This window comes from Astatotilapia calliptera, chromosome 15 (genome assembly GCF_964374335.1).
Source record: "Astatotilapia calliptera chromosome 15, fAstCal68.1, whole genome shotgun sequence".
Classification (NCBI taxonomy): Eukaryota; Metazoa; Chordata; class Actinopteri; order Cichliformes; family Cichlidae; genus Astatotilapia; species Astatotilapia calliptera.
In genome coordinates this window covers 38,783,922-38,802,595 of record NC_137436.1, presented here as the reverse complement: position 1 = coordinate 38,802,595, position 18,674 = coordinate 38,783,922, and the positions used below count along the sequence as shown (strand labels likewise).

The following is an 18,674-nucleotide window of genomic DNA, read 5'->3' as shown; positions in this document are numbered from 1 at the left end:
CATTAAACGTTTCCATGTAATTTATCCACAGTGAAAAATATTCACTTTGCTGGATCTGAAAATCACGTGTTCATTTCATTAGACACTAGCAATACCATTAAACTGGACCTTATCATTATCATATAGCACTAAATGTGAGACTGTGTCATATAACAATCTATATATGTAATATGTGTTTGCCTGAATCTTCCAGCACAAACAGAAAGACGAGCTGTTGTCTGAGTATCAACGCAAGTACACACCAGAAATCGTTCAGTAAAGACAAATTTAATAAATGAAAGCTGGTGAGAGGGCCTTTGATGTTTCTCTTTGGATCATCCTGTTGTTTGTCTCCCAGTGTCGTTACTGCTCCTCTCCTTTCAAAGACAAACACCAAATAACACCAAATGAGAGTGAATCACTTCAGAAACACTCCTGGTTATTGTGAGCAAACGTCATAACATGATGAATGTATTTACCATTTTACTGAGGGAAAATCTTCTGTGTGGAGTTTCTTCTCATCTTGGCTCTTTTTCCTGACATTTAGAAACAAGAGGCAGAAAAGAAAGAATAAAAGTTAAAACCTCAACAAGTTTTTTAATGTTTGGGATGTTTTAGAAACAACCTTAAACACTATTTACTACTTACCACTTTGTTCAATCTTGCTGACGTTCACTCTCCTCATCTTCTCTCTAAAGGACAAATGACAGAAAAGAGGGAATCATTTTAGTAACTTTATCAACCAGGTGAGCAGAATTTTAGATATTTATCAATATTCTGATTAAAAGCAGAGTGAATACTTATCTTTTTACGAGAAAGGGTTCAATCCGTCCTGTCTTAGGTCTTAATGTCACCTTGGCTCCTCTGTTTTCTCTGAAAAACAAAAGACAAATGGGAAGAAAAAAATTAGTAAATGATTTCAGCAACTAGAGGAAGTGTTCACTGAGGAGGAGCTGTCATAATAATATAAAATCAATATATACTTATCTTTTTTTTAATGACAGTTTACAGAGCACGCTGGGTTCGCTCCTCCCTCCGCTCCTCTCTGAAAGTTAACTGGATAAAGGATAATAACAATTAATAACATCATCAAAACAGACAAACCTGAAAGAATTGCTGATCAGAGCTGTGACAGAGTCACAGATTAGTTGGATGTATACTTATCTTTCACAATGAGAGCGTTTGCATAGACGTCTCTTCAGGTCTTTTTATTGTTTTCTTTCTGGAGAGGAAAGTGATGAGACTGATGAGGAAATACCAAATACAAAGACTGACAAAGGGAACTGAAAAAGTCTAACCAAAACCTATACTGGGGGAAAACTGTAGGAAACAGAACTACTGAGGCAAGGAAACACGAGGGGACGGAGACTAACACTCTGACAAGGGACAAAGGGAGACTGACACTATATTTACACACAGGAGGCTGATTATGGGAACTAAGGACACATAGAAACACAGCTGAACCGAATAAGAAATGAACAACAAGTCGAAACAAACTCTAATGACAGTTCAACCAGTTTCTAAACACAACAAATAACTTTCAGGATGTTTCAACAATGTGTAAAATGAGTTCTTATCTTTTTTTGTGAGAGGGCCTTCAATGTTTCTCTTTGGATCATCCTTCCATCCATTTCTTCTGCTTAACCATTGGAGCCATCCCAGCTGTTATGGGGCCAGAGGCGGGGGTATAACCTGGACAGGTCAGTCTAACACAGAGAAACAGACAACCATTCACACTCACATTCAACCTAACTGCATCTCTCTGGACTGTGGGATGAAGCTGGAGTACCTGGAGGGAACCACAAAGGCGCCAGGACTGTCTTGCTCTCAGATGACGCCCGTTCACGCTGCTCTGAAGACCCTCAGTTGTCTTTGGATCAAATAACACCAAATGAGAGTGAATCACTTCAGAAACACTCCTGGTTATTGTGAGCAAACGTCATAACAAGATGAAAATATTCACCATTTTACTGAGGGAAAATCTTCTGTGTGGTGTTTCTTCGCAGCGTGACTCTTTTGCCTGACTTTTAGAAACAAGAGGCAGAAAAGAAAGAATAAAAGTTAAAACCTCGACGATTTTCAAATATTTTAGGACATTCTTTTAGAAACAACCTTAAGCACTATTTACTACTTACCACTTTGTTCAGGCTTGCTGACGTTCGACATGCTTCACTGTATATTATAATCTCAAGCGCTTCCTTGCTTGAGTCGGGCTCCGGATGCTGCTCTCTTCCTCCGCCTTCCTCTTAGCACGCTTTGCCGACATATTTAGAAAACGGCAGAGCACCGAAGTGAGAACTCTGCCGTCCGCGCTGTAGTCTGTTACTCTCCAGCGGTTCTTCATCTCAGTGTCCTCTGTTTGGTAAACAGTGGAGATGACTCTGGTGACGGGGAGGCCGTCGACAGTCAGGGTGCGGACACAGTTCCTCCGATCTGCCTTCAGCACAGCAAGATCTGCTTTCTCTGGAAGAACTGGAGTCAGGAAGCGTGGATGAGAGCTGGAGCCCGCAGGCGGCAGCATCATGCCAGCTGGTGAGTCCGTAGGAGGAGAAGGAGTGGTGTTCTCTCTCTGGCTCTGCCTCACATTGACAAATGGTGTCGTCACCAGGTCCCGGTGGAACCATCCTTTAAAAGGTATGCGAGGAAAGTCCTTGGACCCAGTCACCAGGTTATGGTAAAGAGTGAGGACCAGGTGAGTCATGGAGTTCAGATGGCTCCTGCTCAGTTCACGGTTCCTCAAGTTAGTGACGACCATCTGAGGTGCAGTGACTGGACTCACCAGATCAGCTACGAGAAAGCAAAGCGTGCGTCTACGTTAATCATGTGATCACACAAATTAAAGCCTGAATTTAAATTGTCCAGACATGGCTTTACATCATCATAAGCTCTTCCACACACAAACAGTAAGAAGCTCCCAGCAGAACTCATTGTTTATGAAAGCCTTCACATTTTTCACCTGGTAAAAGTTTCCATGTGTGTAAGGCTGCGTGGATTTTCACTGAGGTTTTAATACGCATTCACATTAAGGAGTAATATCTTCATATTAGTTGAGCATCGATATTTTGAGGATAAAGCAGCTACATTTAGGTGAGCAACCTCCCACCTCCTTATTGCAGGCACACACTGTTTCAATCTCAAACTCATCCTGCGACTCTGTGAACTTTTAAAACTCCAGCTTCTCCAGCTTTACACATTCACAATCTATGAAACGTTCACGTATAACTCAGCGCCAGCAGCCCAAACATGTCAACTCAAACCCTCTACATGCAAAAACGGCCGCGCGCTGACGTCAGCGTCCTCCAACGCCTTAAGTCGTTAGCAATTAAAAAAAAACATGGCGCCATCTTTATAGCGTACTGGCACATGTTAAAATTGATGTTACTCAAGTATGAAACATCTCATCCTAAATGTTAACACTCATGAAGTCCTACTTCCAAACAATAAAAGACAAAAATCTAAGTTGTATTTGTTTGCTAGCACTCTGACATATTAGCCTGCTGTACTCACCATAGCGTTGATCTAACACCTCCTCAATGAAAAGGGAGAGCAGGTGCATCTCGCGACTCAAGTCTGAAGAAGTCATTTTGCAAATCCTTCTTGAAGATTTTCAAACGTTAGCTGTAGTTTGAAAAATCCGAGTTTTCACAGCACTAGTGGGAAAAAGCTCCTGTTTGCGCTCAAACGTGAAACCCGAATTCCACTTTTGCCTCCTGCTTTTATACCTGCACTCAAACACGTCATCATCACCATGACACCCAGGGTCACCGAAAATCAATTTTATTTATTTAAAATAAAGTTCGTCTAATTATCATAGATTTTAAAAAATATATATATTTCTCATTTTATTTTACTGCTTTATTCATCCTTTTTAAAAAATATATTGCCAAACTTTGTCGTTTTAATTCTTTAAAAAATCATTAATTCACCAGTTTACAAAAATGAAGATCGATATCTGAAATTTAAATTAATAAATAAATAATTACAATTGATAATGGGTTTTTAGCATTAAAGAATGGTTTTTCAGTGCGCTTTAAATGTTATCAGAGCCGATGTTGTGCCAAAAAGTGATCGCAGTCCAAAAAGTGATTTACGGTATTGAAACGTTTGTTTGTGTCATGACATTTGTAAACAGTTGATGTTTAAGGTGCAGTTCATGTGGAAGCCAGAGGAGGGTGGTGTTGTGCGCATAATACAAAGTGATGGCGAAACCTAAAAGACGGTGTCATGTCTGCTCCCTGAAGCAATCTCATAACAGTTTCAATCTATTTCAAGCCAGTTAGCACATTTCTGTTATGAAGTGCAATCATTTTTTGGCAGTAAACTTAAATCCTTTTATTATGAATATCACATTCTCAGATTTTCAAGAGAGACCAGACCAATAGGACAGCAGAAATCACAAAAATAAATAAATAAATAACAGTTTTATAAAGATTAAAACAGTTAAAAAATGACTGGAATGATTATGATGTATAACACAGAATATGTACAATAACAGAGTTATAAACACACCTAGAACACACGTGATACTTTTATTTCATCTATAACCTCTGTGCAAATTTTGTTGACTGCAAAGTGTTTATGAATATGTTTTTAAAAGCTGGTTATCTGACTGTCAGTTAATAGCAATTAAAAAGAAAGCTGATTTTTATTTAAAAAACCCTGAAAACATCACACCTCTGAAGTAACACATTGTGATTCATGTACAAACAACACACAATTATTGTAGATTCTTCAAAGCCTCCTTATATTCAACACTTGGGTAGGTGGTGTTATACATGCCCTCACAGCACATCAGTCCTCCTGTTTTCACCTTGTCACCTTCATTAAGCTGCTCTCTTTCTACAGAAGGCCCACCGCATGCATGGGGGGGAGGGGGGGGGGGGGATACCGTGGGCCAGGGCTGTGGCATCTAATGTCTGGTTGTCAGTGTCCTTTGGAAAAGCAAGTGATTGTCCTCAAATCAGATGTCCCAGCAGATTGATCTAGTTTGCCATGCCGGCAAAAGACCAATACACCAAGACAAACAGCCATTTATGCTTTTTACACAGACAGCCCATTTAACCAGGGAACTTGACACAATGTATTTTTTTTTCTATTTAACTAGAAGAATTGTTGTACCACACATTAAAGTTTCAAATCAGTGAAAAAGCAATCGTGCCAAAGAAATGTCATGTGTTTGTTTAAGATGACTGCAATTATGGTATTAACAGAAAACACACATCTCTGTCTCTTTTCTTTTCTGTTTAGTGTTTCACTTACCTTCTAAACTCAACAAGTACTTGCACAATCCTGAGGTTTTTAGAAAAGAACATCTCAGATTAAATAAGGAGGGGATACAGACGTTAAAACTAACCTTTATTACTATGATACAAAACAATATTAATGAAGTTGTTAAAAGTGGTACTTCTTACACACACACACACACACACACACACACACACACACACACACACACACACACACACACACTCGGCTCATTACAAGTGTTTAAAAGTTTGAGTTGTCTGAAAAACTAAAGAAAGAAAAAGACAAAAATGTTACAATACAAAAGTTGGAACTTTATTAACACACAGAAATACAAACTGATGGGTTGATAAATATCAAGAAGACAGTGCATTTCACATAAAGACTGTGCATCATTTTAAGATGAAAAAATGCAATATGGGGTCAGCCAGAGGATTAATAATCAAAACTAAGGGATTCTGATATTAATACTGCACCGCCTCCAATCTCACTATAAGTTACATCTGTTGAACTGACTTCTTGCTAGCATTTCCAAGGAAGTCAAGATGAAAAAAATAAAACCTAAAAACAGAGGGTCCAATACATTTAACAGGAATTTGTCAAAAAGAACAACAAAAGTACTGACTGTTAATTTTTTATTTTTGACCCTGTAACTCAGTTATTAGTTTGAAAATAAACGTTTGTATGTCTTCAAAAAATACTGTAAAGCTGTTGACTCTTAGGGAGTCAGGAGCTACATGACAGATGTTATTTTGAATGACTTGGATATTTGCTGTTTACCAACCGTAAGTCTGCACAACAGAAATATTGTTCTGAAACACATTAAAATACACAAGTGAAAGATGATATCTGTAATTAGAGCTGCCACGATTAGTCGAAGACTCACGATTTTTTTTTAAACTTTATTTATCACATTTTAAACATACAGTCAAGTAAAACAGGGATCACATAAAAGATGACATTGTGGTAGTACAATGAGGAACAGAAAGAGTGACAAGGACAGTGAGACAAAAGTGAGTACAAAAAATAAAATAAATTAAGGGGAACATAAATAAACAAAAGTTTGCAAGAGCCAAAATCAAGTTAGCAGTTTCAATCGGATATAGATGTTAACAGTCTTGAGAGCCTTAGTGTTTTTTGATGAGGAGATTGTCCTTATATATTGTGCAAGTTCCATTTTTAATCCAAGAAGTTCAGGCTTTCTGCCGAGGACTTTGCTTTTGTGTATATGAAATTTTGCCAAAAATAAAACCAAATTTATAAAGAAGAAAGCATCATTGTCCTTGTCTTTAAAATTATAATAGCCAAAGATAACATCCTTATAGTATAGTTGAAGATTAGGGAGAACAGAGTCAGTAATAAACTTGTGGAAATCCTTCCAGAATTTACACGTAAATTTACATGACCAAAACAGATGAGAAACTGTTTCAGGTTGCTCTTGACAGAAGGTACAATTTACATTTATTTCAGCCATAAATTTGGACAAATATTGTTTGGTAGGGTAAAACTTATGAATCGACTTAAAGGAAATCTCTTTAATTTTGTTTGTTAAGAAAAACCTTTGTGGTCAAGTCCAAACTTTTTTCCATTCAATATCTGTTACAAAATTGGCCCAATAAAATATGGCTGATGGAACAGAGACCATTGCATCCTGAAAGAGAGATCTTATTTTGGTATTTATAGACTTATGAGAGGAAGAGCAAACATTGCCAAGAGAAGAATGTAACACATCCGGGGGAGTGACCTGTAGTGGAGCACTGTGGGAGCATCTGTGTAACATGGACAGACCAGATGGGATGGCATCGAACACTATTGAGAATTCTTTAGGCGTTATCGGTACATCTCCTGAGGAACTCAGAGTAATTATATAAGAGTCCATCTTCTCTATATAACTGACTAACCAAGATTATTCCATTATTAAACCAGTTATTTAAAAAAAAGAGTTTTATTTTTATAAATAATATTGCAGTTATTCCAAATAAAACAGTTTTGTGGAGAGAAATTGTGTTTGTAAATCAGCGCCCATGCCAAAAGAATTTGTTGATGAAAGTGAGAAAGTTTCAGTGGTATTTTTGGAATACTGTAATTGCAGAGCAGTAGGAAGTTAAGGCCGCCTAAATGAGAGAACACATGATGTGAGATAAAGTTCCAGATAGAAGTGGGATTTCTTAAATACTTTTTAATCCAGTTTATTTTAAAGGTGTTGTTAAGAGCACCGAAATCAATAAAATTTATACCTCCTTTATCATATGAATTTAAAGCTACTGATTTACGCAAGTAGTGAGTTTTATTTTTCCATAAAAAATTGTATAATAATTTGTTAATTGACTTACAGGTTGTATTATCAACATGTAGTGACTGGGCAGCATAGGTTAGACGGGAGATACCTTCAGCCTTCAATAGCAGAACTCTACCCTTCAATGACAGGTCTCGCTGTAGCCAATGATTAAAGATTTTTTGGGATTTATCTATAATAGGAATGAAGTTTGTGGAGCATCTGGATTGCTCATTTTTTATTATTTGAATTCCAAGGTATCTTACAGAGTTTCTTACAGGTATTCCATGAATTGAAGTTGCTAAACAACTTTTAACTGGTAAAAGTTCACATTTATGCAGGTTGAGTTAAAGTCCGGAGGCTTTAGAGAATGGCTGTATATTGTTAATGGCCACTGAAACTTGCGAGGCGTCTCTGAGGAAGAGAGCTGTATCGTCTGCCAGCTGACTTATGAGTATTTCTCTGTTAGCAATGACCAGGCCTTTTAAAGAACTGAGTTTAATGTGTGAATTAAGGAGTTGCACAGAAAGAAGGAATAAATATACGGATAGGGGGCAACCCTGCCTCACTCCACGCTTTAGAGAGAATCTTGGGGAAATACCAGTGGCAAGCTTTATGGAGCTGTTACTATTGGAATACAGTGTCCGAACGGCATTACAGAAGGACTGACCAAACCCAAATTTATTTAAAGCAGTAAAAATAAACTCATGCTCTAAGGAGTCGAACGCCTTGTAGAAATCTAAAAAAAGAATAAGACTATCATCCTGTACAAGTTCTGGGTAATCTATTATGTCTAAAATTAATCTTATGTTGTTTGAGATATGACGATTCTGCATGAAACCAGACGGACTCTCATCAATAACTTTATCTAATACAGGTTTCATTCTATTAGCCAGAATTTGTGCCAATATCTTATAATCATTATTCAGTAAAGAGATTGGTCGCCAATTGTCTAAGAGCAAAGGATCCTTTCCTGGTTTTGGAATGAGGGTGATCAAACCTTGACATAAAGTGGGAGGGAGTGCACCTCTATCCATACTTTCCTTAAAAACTTCTAAAAGAAACGGGGCTAAACTGTCAGCGAACTGTCAGTTCCAGGTGATTTGTTAATCTTTAGATGTTTTATAGCATCTGCAACCTCAAAGAAATTGATCTGTCGCAAAGCTGACTATCCTCCTCATTCAGCTGAGTCATTTTGTCTAAAGAATTTTTAAAAAGTCAGACAAGCTTCAGGGCAATAACTAGAAGAATAAAGTTTGCAATAAAAGTTTGAACAATATTTTGCTATGTGCTATTTGCTATGCTCATCTAACCTGTGCTGCAGGTCAACCAGTTCTATCTTATCAGATTCACTGAGGGTGTCTATTGGTTTGGAAGTAAGGCATGTGATCTTTTGTATCACTTGCGTCTCATCAGATCTTCTTTTTTTTGCTAAATCACTGCTATATTTTCTAAAGAATTTTCCAATTTCATATTTCAAAAGTTCCCAGTTACTACAAAATGTATTATTTGTGAGAGCTTTACTCCAATAAAGTTTAATGAATCTCTGAACTTCACAAATCACTTCTTTATGCTCAAGAATTGTCACGGCTGCCGGCGTGAGCCGTGTGGTGTAGGAGGAAAAGGACCCAAAATGCAGGCAGTTGACTGGTGATGAGAATGAAGTTTTATTTACAGAAGTGGAGCGACTGAACAGGTAGTGAGACAAGACGAATGACTGAAAAAACCTAGACTGGGAAAACTAAATAACAAACCTAAGCATGAAACGGGGAGCGGAGAATGCAGAGAGACGTAGTTACACCGAGAAACACAGACGATCCGACGATGAACAGAAGCCAACACACACTATAAATACACACTAGGTAATGAGGAGATGACATGCAGGGGTGGACACAGCTGACACTAATGGACATGATGAGAGGCAGACCTACAAAGTAAAACCGGAAACACCCAGACTGTTTTGCAACAAAAACACAGGGACCTGAACGGAGCACAGAGGGGAGACACAGGTAGGGATAATAAACACGACAACCAACCCAAAGAATTAATACAGAATCAGAATAAACACCAAACACAAGATGAACCCAAAAAGAAACACAAAACGCTGGGTCAACGACCCAGGATCATGACAGTACCCCCCCCCCCTCAAGGGCGGGCCCCAGACCGCCCAACAGAAGCACAAAAAGCGGCCAAAAACAGAAAACAACCCAACCAGGGCGGGCGGCGGGGGACCAGGAAGGAGGGACAGAGCCCAGAAAGACCCAGGAGGTCAAGTTCAGGGGGCCGACCCGGAGGCCGACAGCGCAGGAGGCCAAAACAGTTCGGTTCTGGGGGCCGACCGTGTGGACGGCAACTGCGGCGACGGGCAAACAGTTCCGGGGGCCGGCCACGCGGAAGGCAGTGGCGGCGACAGAGCAGATCCGGGGGCCGGCCACGCGGAAGGCAGTGGCGGCGTTCAGGAGGGTGCTCAGGTCCACGGTGGCGGACATGCCCAACAAGCGGCCTGACAGATGACCGCCGATGTGGAGGCGGTAGTAGGGGACCTGAAGGCTGCGTGGCCCCTGCAGCCCCAGGCGAAGCGGAGGCTGGACCAGACGAGGCGGAAGCGGAGGCTGGACCAGACGAAGCTGATGAGGATGACGAGGACGCTGAGGCTGGACCAGACGAAGCTGATGAGGATGACGAGGACGCTGAGGCTGGACTAGGCGAGGCTGATGAGGATGAGGAGGCTGGACCAGGCGAGGCTGATGAGGATGAGGAGGCTGGACCAGGCGAGGCTGATGAGGGTGCTGGAGCCGGACCAGGCGAGGATGAAGACACGGAGGCTGGAGCCGGACCAGGCGAGGATGAAGACACGGAGGCTGGAGCCGGACCAGGCGAGGATGAAGACACGGAGGCTGGAGCCGGACCAGACGAGGATGAAGCAGTGGCTGGACCAGACGAGGACGAAGCAGTGGCTGGACCAGACGAGGACGAAGCAGTGGCTGGACCAGACGAGGACGAAGCAGTGGCTGGACCAGACGAGGATGAAGCAGTGGCTGGACCAGGCGAAGCGGATGAAGCCAAAGCAGACGCTGGACCAGGCGAGGAGGATGAAGCCAAAGCAGATGCTGGACCAGGCGGAGCTGATGACACTGATGAGGAGGCCGGACCAGGCGGAGCTGATGAAGCTGAAGCTGGACCAGGCGACGGCGAAGCTGATGAAGCTGAAGCTGGACCAGGCGACGGTGTGGGTGAAGACAGGGAGGCTGCAGCTGGCGAGGATGATGAGGCTGCAGCAGGCGACGGCGTGGAAGAAGCTGCTGCTGCCCGCGGCGTGGATGAAGCTGCAGCTGGCGAGGATGATGAGGCTGCAGCTGGCGGCTGGACGGGCTCCTCGGGCCCTCCAGCTGACGAGGCAGGACGCTGGACGGGCCCCTCGGGCCCCCCAGCTGACGAGTCTTGGGGCTGGACGGGCTCCTCGGGCCCCCCAGCTGACGAGGCAGGACGCTGGACGGGCTCCTCCGGCCCCCCAGAAAAAACAGTCTCAGAACCAGTGGACACTGGAGCCCCTGGCACACACAGAACAGAACCAGCAGGTGCGGAGACCTCTAGCAGAGATTGAACAGAACCAGCAGGCACACGGGCCTCTGGCAGGGACGCAACAGAACCAGCAGGCACACGGGCCTCTGGCAGGGACGCAACAGAACCAGTAGGCACACGGGCCTCTGGCAAACATAAAGCAGACTGCAGCTGCACTGAGCAGTGACTCAGCTCAGGCAGCGACAGTCCAGTGCAGTCCTCAGCTGGCTTCTTAACCTCCAGGGGTCCAGAGTCAGCTGGGGGCCGAAACCCAGCCTCTGGGGAGGCCCTGGAGTGTGTCTCAGTCTCAGAACTGGCCAGCTCTTGAGGAATGTTTCCATTGTTATTGGGTTTGTCTCTCTGCTTAGAGTAAGAAGTTGTTGAACTGTCCGTTATGGGTTGGCTTGCATGTACAGGAGGAGTAGGTGAAGGTGATGGCTGAACAGGTGGTGGAGCTAATAGCTGACCTGCAACCTGAGCTGGTAACTGAGCTAAGGGCAAGTGAGCAGCTGATGCTGGAGACTGAGCTAACGGCTGTGCTAACAGCTAGAAAGGCGACTGCTCCTGAACGACCTGCCCTGGCTCCTTAACCTCCAGGGGTCCAGAATCAGCTGAGGAAGGTGGCTCAGCTTCTGGGGAGGCCCCGGAGGGGGTCGCAGTCCCTTGAAAAACAGGGCTAGCTTCTCCAATCCTGGAGTCAGTATTAACCGTACCCTTTAAAGCATCCTTGGATTCAGAGGGTGCATGAAGAGAGCCCCTTAAATCCCTGGGACTGGAAAAAATGGTCTCCGAAACCACAGTCTTTAATTTTGCCGCTTCAGCATTAACTGAGACAGTGATATCTGATCCTGAGCCCATAGAAACTTTGGATTCAGTCTCTGGGGTAACACTTTGCAGTTCGGAGAAAGCAGAAAGACAGTCTTTACCACTCACCACAGCTGGCTGTGTCATAATCTCAGAGTCCAGCTGAGGAGAGGAGCGCTGGCGGCGCATACGCCGTTTCTTGCGGGAGGAGGCGGCGGAGAAGACGACAGAGGAGGCTAGTGGTGATGGGGAAAAGGAAGCTGGCTCCTCATCGTCTGACCACATAGCCGCGAGGAAAGAGGCAGGTGTGTAGTGATCAGAGCGGGACGCGGAGGCTGAAGAATTCCTTGGCACCGGCACGGAAACAGCTCTCCGCGGTAAAGTCTGCTGCTGCGTTGCAGAGATCTCCATCGGCTGCGACTGCAGCGAGGCCTTCCGGGAATCGACGCGCTCTGACCGCTCCCGAGCCCGCCACGCCTCCTGGCCTCGGCTTAATTCTCCCATGAAATCTCCATAGCAGGAAAGCTCACGAAGGAAAGGATTTCCTTCGACGATCGCCTTAATAGCGTTTAGTCCAACAGAAATTGTCCGTGGGTCTGTGGCGCGGGTTATTCGGCTCATCAGACACTGTACGCGGAGAATATCTTCCTCACGGGCGGAGCCTGCGGGGTCCATAGTATGGTCGGATCGTGCTGTCACGGCTGCCGGCGTGAGCCGTGTGGTGTAGGAGGAAAAGGACCCAAAATGCAGGCAGTTGACTGGTGATGAGAATGACGTTTTATTTACAGAAGTGAGAACAGGTAGTGAGACAAGACGAATGACTGAAAAAACCTAGACTGGGAAAACTAAATAACAAACCTAAGCATGAAACGGGGAGCGGAGAATGCAGAGAGACGTAGTTACACCGAGAAACACAGACAATCCGACGATGAACAGAAGCCAACACACACTATAAATACACACTAGGTAATGAGGAGATGACATGCAGGGGTGGACACAGCTGACACTAATGGACATGATGAGAGGCAGACCTACAAAGTAAAACCGGAAACACCCAGACTGTTTTGCAACAAAAACACAGGGACCTGAACGGAGCACAGAGGGGAGACACAGGTAGGGATAATAAACACGACAACCAACCCAAAGAATTAATACAGAATCAGAATAAACACCAAACACAAGATGAACCCAAAAAGAAACACAAAACGCTGGGTCAACGACCCAGGATCATGACAAGAATGGTACTATTTAACTTCCAGTAAGAGGTTTTAGTGATTAGGGAGGATGACAACGGGATCGATAAGCTAACCATTTTGTGGTCTGAGAGTGGTGCAGGATAAATATCCGTTTTAACTTTTTCTAAATCTTTTGAGATAAGCCAAAAATCGATACGTGAGTGTCTGGTTTGAGTCTTATTACACCATGTATAAGCTATCTGAGACGAATGAGAATCCCTCCAAGAATCGACTAAGTTGAATCTTTGTGCAAACAGTCTTATGAATGAGTTAGTCTGAACTTCTAGAAGGCCATCTGTCCAAATAGCTGTTAAACACTGTATTAAAGTCTCCACCAAAAATAATAAAAGAATTGGGATATTTAGATAACCAGCGCAGTAGGCGCTCCTCCAACCTATCAAAATATAGTTTATTCTCCCTCTGACAGTTAAAACCATACACACTGACTAAAATATAGATAGAGTGTGCAGCCTCAACTATTAGAAAAATGTAATGACCATCTTTATCTATGTCAGAATTCAAGATTTGACCATTAAATCTTCCTTTAAGTATGCAGACACCAGCAGCATGCTCTGTACCATGGGACATCCACAGATCATCTCCCCATTGCGATCTCCAAAATGTTTTTTCTTGTTCTGTTGAGTGAGACTCTTGTATAAAACAGAAATCTGAATTGAACTGCTTGCAAAACAAAAAAATAGCCTTACGTTTAACATTGTTTCTTAAACCTCTTGCATTTAAAGAAATAACAGACAGAGAAATAATGATAGTAACAAAAATTAAAAGTGACAAATAAGAAAAAGCTTAAACCAAGTAAATGAAGAACAGTTGAACCTGGTCACTTAAGAGAGTCCTATATAAGATGAGAACTGCAACCCCTGAGTTATGGAACGCCAGGACTGCCATAATGAATTAATTAAATACACCATTAAATAATTAATTAAATGTGGCAATAATTAATTAAAATTGGAATTAATTAATTAAATAAATAGTTATGACACATGTAATTAATTAATTATTGACACATTTAATTAATTATTTATGTATTTCACATTTTAATTAATTATTGACACATTTAATTAATTATTGACACATTTAATTAATTATTTATGTATTTCACATTTTAATTAATTATTGCCACATTTAATTAATTAATTATTGCCACATTTAATAAATTATTTAATGGTGTATTTAATTAATTCATTATGGCAGTCCTGGCGTTCCATACTGAGTAAGGAAATTGTGAACTTGAATAATAATAGGAATACAATAGCCTAAAACAATAAAACCAATGTGGTAAAAATAAATAAATAAAATAAATAAACGCTTCACATATGAGCATTGAAAGGGAGCTTAATAGAAATTTTCTTGCTCCATTTAAATAACTAATTATTCAAAAAAGAATAAAAGTAAAAAATAAAAAGAAGCTTATCCAGCTTGCTCATAACATTTTCAGTAAAAAATATTGCAGCCAAACTGAAGACCAATAAACTTATAACAAATAAACTGCATCAGTTTAACTCTGATCGTTTTATGAGTCCAACAACAAAAACAAACAAACAAAAAAAGAACGGCAGTGAAACCAAGTTAATCTTAAGATACTTCAGTTTTCACCTCAAAATGCCTTGGATCAAATTATAGGGCTGGAAAAATCTCTTTTCCCTCCACGAACGCACGACCTCCTACGAAGAACGCCAGCTTGTTTTCGTTGCGCGCAGCTTCCACAGACGGCCAGAGTCTGTTTCTTCGGGCGCGGTCGTTAGGGGACAGATCCTCAGCCAGCTTTAGGTTGTTACCTTTCAGGTAGGTGGACTTCTTAGCAGCGCGCCAGACAGCATCGCGGTAGATCCTGGATGTAAACTGAATGATGATTCCCCTGGGTTGGTTGTTGTTGGACCTCTTGGGACCGATGCGGTGGACGGTGTCAACGACGTCGGGGAATTTATCTTGCATCTCCGGTATGACTGATCTACAGACTTTGATTACCTCCTGCCGCACGTCCTGCTTGTCCCTCTCGGTCAGACCGTAGAGCTTCAGATTCCAACGCCGTGAATAGCTCTCCAGGTGAGAGATGCGCTTTTCCTGTGCTTCAGCGATTGCTTTATATTTTTCGAGCTGTGCCTCAACACTGACAACTCTGCTCTTCATATCATTTAACTCAGCACAGACAGCATCAAATGACTCCTTAACAGCTGTGATATGTTCAGTGTTCTCTTGGACAGCTTTTTTCATCTCGGAGATGGCTATGGAGTTGTCACTCACCATTTTTTCAAGTGTCTGACCTCGAGTTAATCAACATGGTAAGTGATGAGAGCTGGGAGAGAAGCGTAGATGTCTCCGTATCCGCAACTTTTCTTAGCTTACCCGCGGGAGAGGCACGTGGAGTGATAGGGAGAGGGGGAAACTCTTCTTCCATCCGTGAATACTGAAGCGGTTCGGAAACTGCCTCCAAATAGTCGTGCATGGAGTCGATGAGAGTATTTTTAGTGTCGGCGGGCATCTCAGTAGCGAGAGAAGACTGAGCAGCTTGGCTAACATTAGCAAGCTTGCTAACGGAGCCGCTGTTAGCATGCAACTTCTTAGATTCGGTCTTTCTCTTCTCGGGTTTGCTCATTTTGGTTCACAAATAGATACCAAAATGAGAAGTAAAAGATGACTATTGCGTAGGCGTAAATAAAGTCTCTGTTCACTGTGTGTAATATATATTTTAAAAAAGGCCAGGTTCGCAGAACTCGGCGATATGTGACTGCTCAGGGCGCCATCTTGGGCTTCCCCCCCCCTCGAAGAGTCACGATTACGTTGACTATCAAAAGTCGACGCGTTGTTTGAAGCTTTGTAAGATCCCAAAAGACGCAGGAATAAGTAGTAGGATTTAAGAGTGTAATAACGGACTGAAACAGAAGATGGCAGCACTGCATGTACAAGGATGCCAGCTGCCGTTAAACCCCGAAGAAGAAGAAGTAGCTGTGTCCCAGAATTCATAGCGCAGCCCAGCTCAGTTTCCAACAATGGCGGCAGCTAGTTAGTTTTAATATTACTCTTATTATTCTTTATGGGTCACAAAATAAACGTTTCACATATTTTCAGGCGAGACTGTAGCTGTGTAAACCTCAAATATCTGCTCAGTTTATCAAGACACCACATATTTTCAAAAGCGCTCCGACGTTTTCGGAGACGTCTGTTACCCACTAGCTCGATAGCGAGCCGGGGGCAAGGCTCACTAGAGCCGTGAGAACACCGGACTCCCGGCAAATCGTTTTCAAACCCACCGCAGTCTTTCGCTACTCAGGTTAAACATATATAGGTCACTTAGATAACTTAAAAATGTTATCGTTTGGCTTTTTTTTAGTATTTTATTTGTTCCTGAGTAAATCGGTTTGGCTGAGATTAAAGTTATAGTTTCTGTAAGCAAAGCAAAACTGTTTATGTGAAAAACTGTAAAATATAATTTCCGTGTTCTGTAAAATATAATTTCAGTGTTCTTTTTACATTTCATAAGAGTAAAATCCTTGTAGGAGTAAATGTATCCAAGCTTCTGACAGATGTCACAGATGTTTAACTTATTGTTGTTTACTTGTAGTGTACAATAAATAATCAAAAACACAGGATTATTGTGCAATGCTTCATTACTCATTAATCTTACAAATGTTGAAAGGTAAAAGTGTTCAATAAAATCCTAAATATTGCAAAATGCTGTAAGAACTCTTCTTTTGCTGCTTTAGGTCACATCCCATTATATTGACTACTGTACACACACTAGTTAATATTTAAGATACAAAAAATACTGGTTTCTGTGCATGCATCTGCAGTGAAGGTGTGTGTTGTTTTGCCATGCAGCTTTTACTTGCTTAGGCGCAGTCAAGCACTCTTCTTCATTTTGCCTACCATGAAGTCAAGCCAAAAAAACAAGAAAAGAAAAACGATTTTTCTGGTATCTGAACTATAACAGTTCCCTGAACTACCTCTGATAGTGTCCTCATCATCATAACATTCCCTTTATTTATGATTAGTTATCTTCATCTTCAGAGGTGTGGGTGAGTTTTAGTGTTTGCTTTAAATAACAAAAAACAACAAAAACTCAAAACAAAAACTTGAAATATATATATATTCTATATACATATATAGAGATGCTCACTCCTGATTGGACACTGAGCTGCACCACCTTCTCCTTCACTCCTCCACCTTGCTGTCCTCTGTGCTCTCTCTCCTCCATCTCCAGGGAACAAATCAGAGTCTGAGCACCAAACCTGTGGACTGTTAATCTGCAGATAAGAAGGAAAACACGCAGAATTCTCATGTTTGCCATTTTTCATACCGTATTACTATAGTATATTAGTTTACCAGTCCAACAGATTTATTTTCCCAAATGGATCATTACAGCTTTTGCCACACTGGTCCACTTGATTGTCAAAGTGTATTAGCTCTTTATTATTTCTTTCTTTTCTTTACCTTGAAATTATTACAATCAGAACGGACAGGACTGGGGATGGGAAAGAGAAAGATGAAGAAAAGAGAAGTTGGGAAGATGCTCAACAGAAGGAGATGGAAAGCAAAAAGATAGGAGAAGAGAGACACAGAGAGAGAAGACACTAAAAATCTGTTTGATCACCTGCTGGAAAAATAAAAACAAGCAAAAAGAGAAAAACACAGTAGCGAAACCACAGCAAAAACCAACATAAGCACAAGTTATAGTAAATGATAAATATCTCCATCTCCCGGAAGGGGCCTGATCGAGCCACAGGGGCCATAAACTGACAGTTTATTTATAACTAGAAATAATAAAGCAGTTGACGTGTTTCAGGCTGTGACTTTTAGTATCTGTTGGTACTTCATCACTTTGAATAAGTGTAAGTCAACACCAGGCCGCACTTTCAGTCTTTCCATTAAACAAATGACCAACAATCCATTGTTTTCACCATTAAACAATAAAATATGCTTCTTGACTCCTTGATGCAGGTGCCCACCTACGACCTGGTTTATTAATACTAAGCTAAAGAGGAAAGCAACTCACTGTAGTTCTCACAGCTCAGGACAAGCAGACACCTGATGTTGAGTGACTGAATGGAACTAAAACAAGAATTCATAATTATGTTTGTCTGCCATGAACACGTGATGATAAAACTCTGCATATGCAGTCAGGAGACTGATGACCTGTGAAATGAGCTGTTAGAAATGTGCAGATATGTGTAAACATTGATCAGCATTTAACATCCAGGATGGAGCAAAACTTCTGACCTGCATGTATGAGAACCTTTAATCACATCATCTTTGTAGTGAAATAGCTGATGACTTTGGGCAGGGATAGCTCAGTAGGTAAAGTGGTCGCCCCATGATCGCAAGGTCGGCGGTTCGAATCCACTTAACGGCTACCCTGAGGTACCCCTGAGCAAGGTACCGTCCCTACACACTGCTCCCTGGGCGCCTGCTTAGTGGGCTGCCCACTGCTTCACTGAGTGAATGGGTCAAATGCAGAGAAAAAACAAGTAATTTCCCCATGGGGATCAATAAAGTATCCATTATTATTATTATTATTATTAAACGTTTCCATGTAATTTATCCACAGTGAAAAATCTTCA

General features: G+C 41.8%; 1 protein-coding gene across 2 annotated transcripts; it reads right to left on the bottom strand.

Annotated features, from left to right (window-relative positions):
• Positions 1-251: 251 nt before the first annotated feature.
• Positions 252-3,676, bottom strand: LOC113006817 (uncharacterized). Of its 2 annotated transcripts, none has more exons than XM_080289691.1 (6): positions 3,487-3,676; positions 2,115-2,766; positions 1,943-2,003; positions 1,769-1,849; positions 459-1,685; positions 252-356 (listed from the first exon to the last, which is right to left on the bottom strand). In XM_080289691.1, exons 1-2 carry the CDS (start codon positions 3,560-3,562, stop codon positions 2,159-2,161), a joined length of 684 nt encoding a protein of 227 aa, XP_080145817.1. In that variant the 5' UTR covers positions 3,563-3,676; the 3' UTR covers positions 252-356; positions 459-1,685; positions 1,769-1,849; positions 1,943-2,003; positions 2,115-2,158. The 2 variants fall into 2 exon arrangements, with proteins under 2 accessions (XP_080145817.1, XP_080145818.1); XM_080289692.1 differs by lacking the exon at positions 252-356 and having other exon boundaries at positions 640-667; positions 780-1,685.
• Between the last annotated feature and the right edge of the window lie 14,998 nt (positions 3,677-18,674).

Coding starts and splice junctions, on each gene's coding strand:
- LOC113006817 (XM_080289691.1), bottom strand. CDS start 3,562: ATGACTTCTTCAGACTTGAGTCGCGAGATGCACCTGCTCTCCCTTTTC. Junction 2,767..3,486: donor GGTGTTAGATCAACGCTATG/GTGAGTACAGCA, acceptor GCTTTCTCGTAG/CTGATCTGGTGAGTCCAGTC.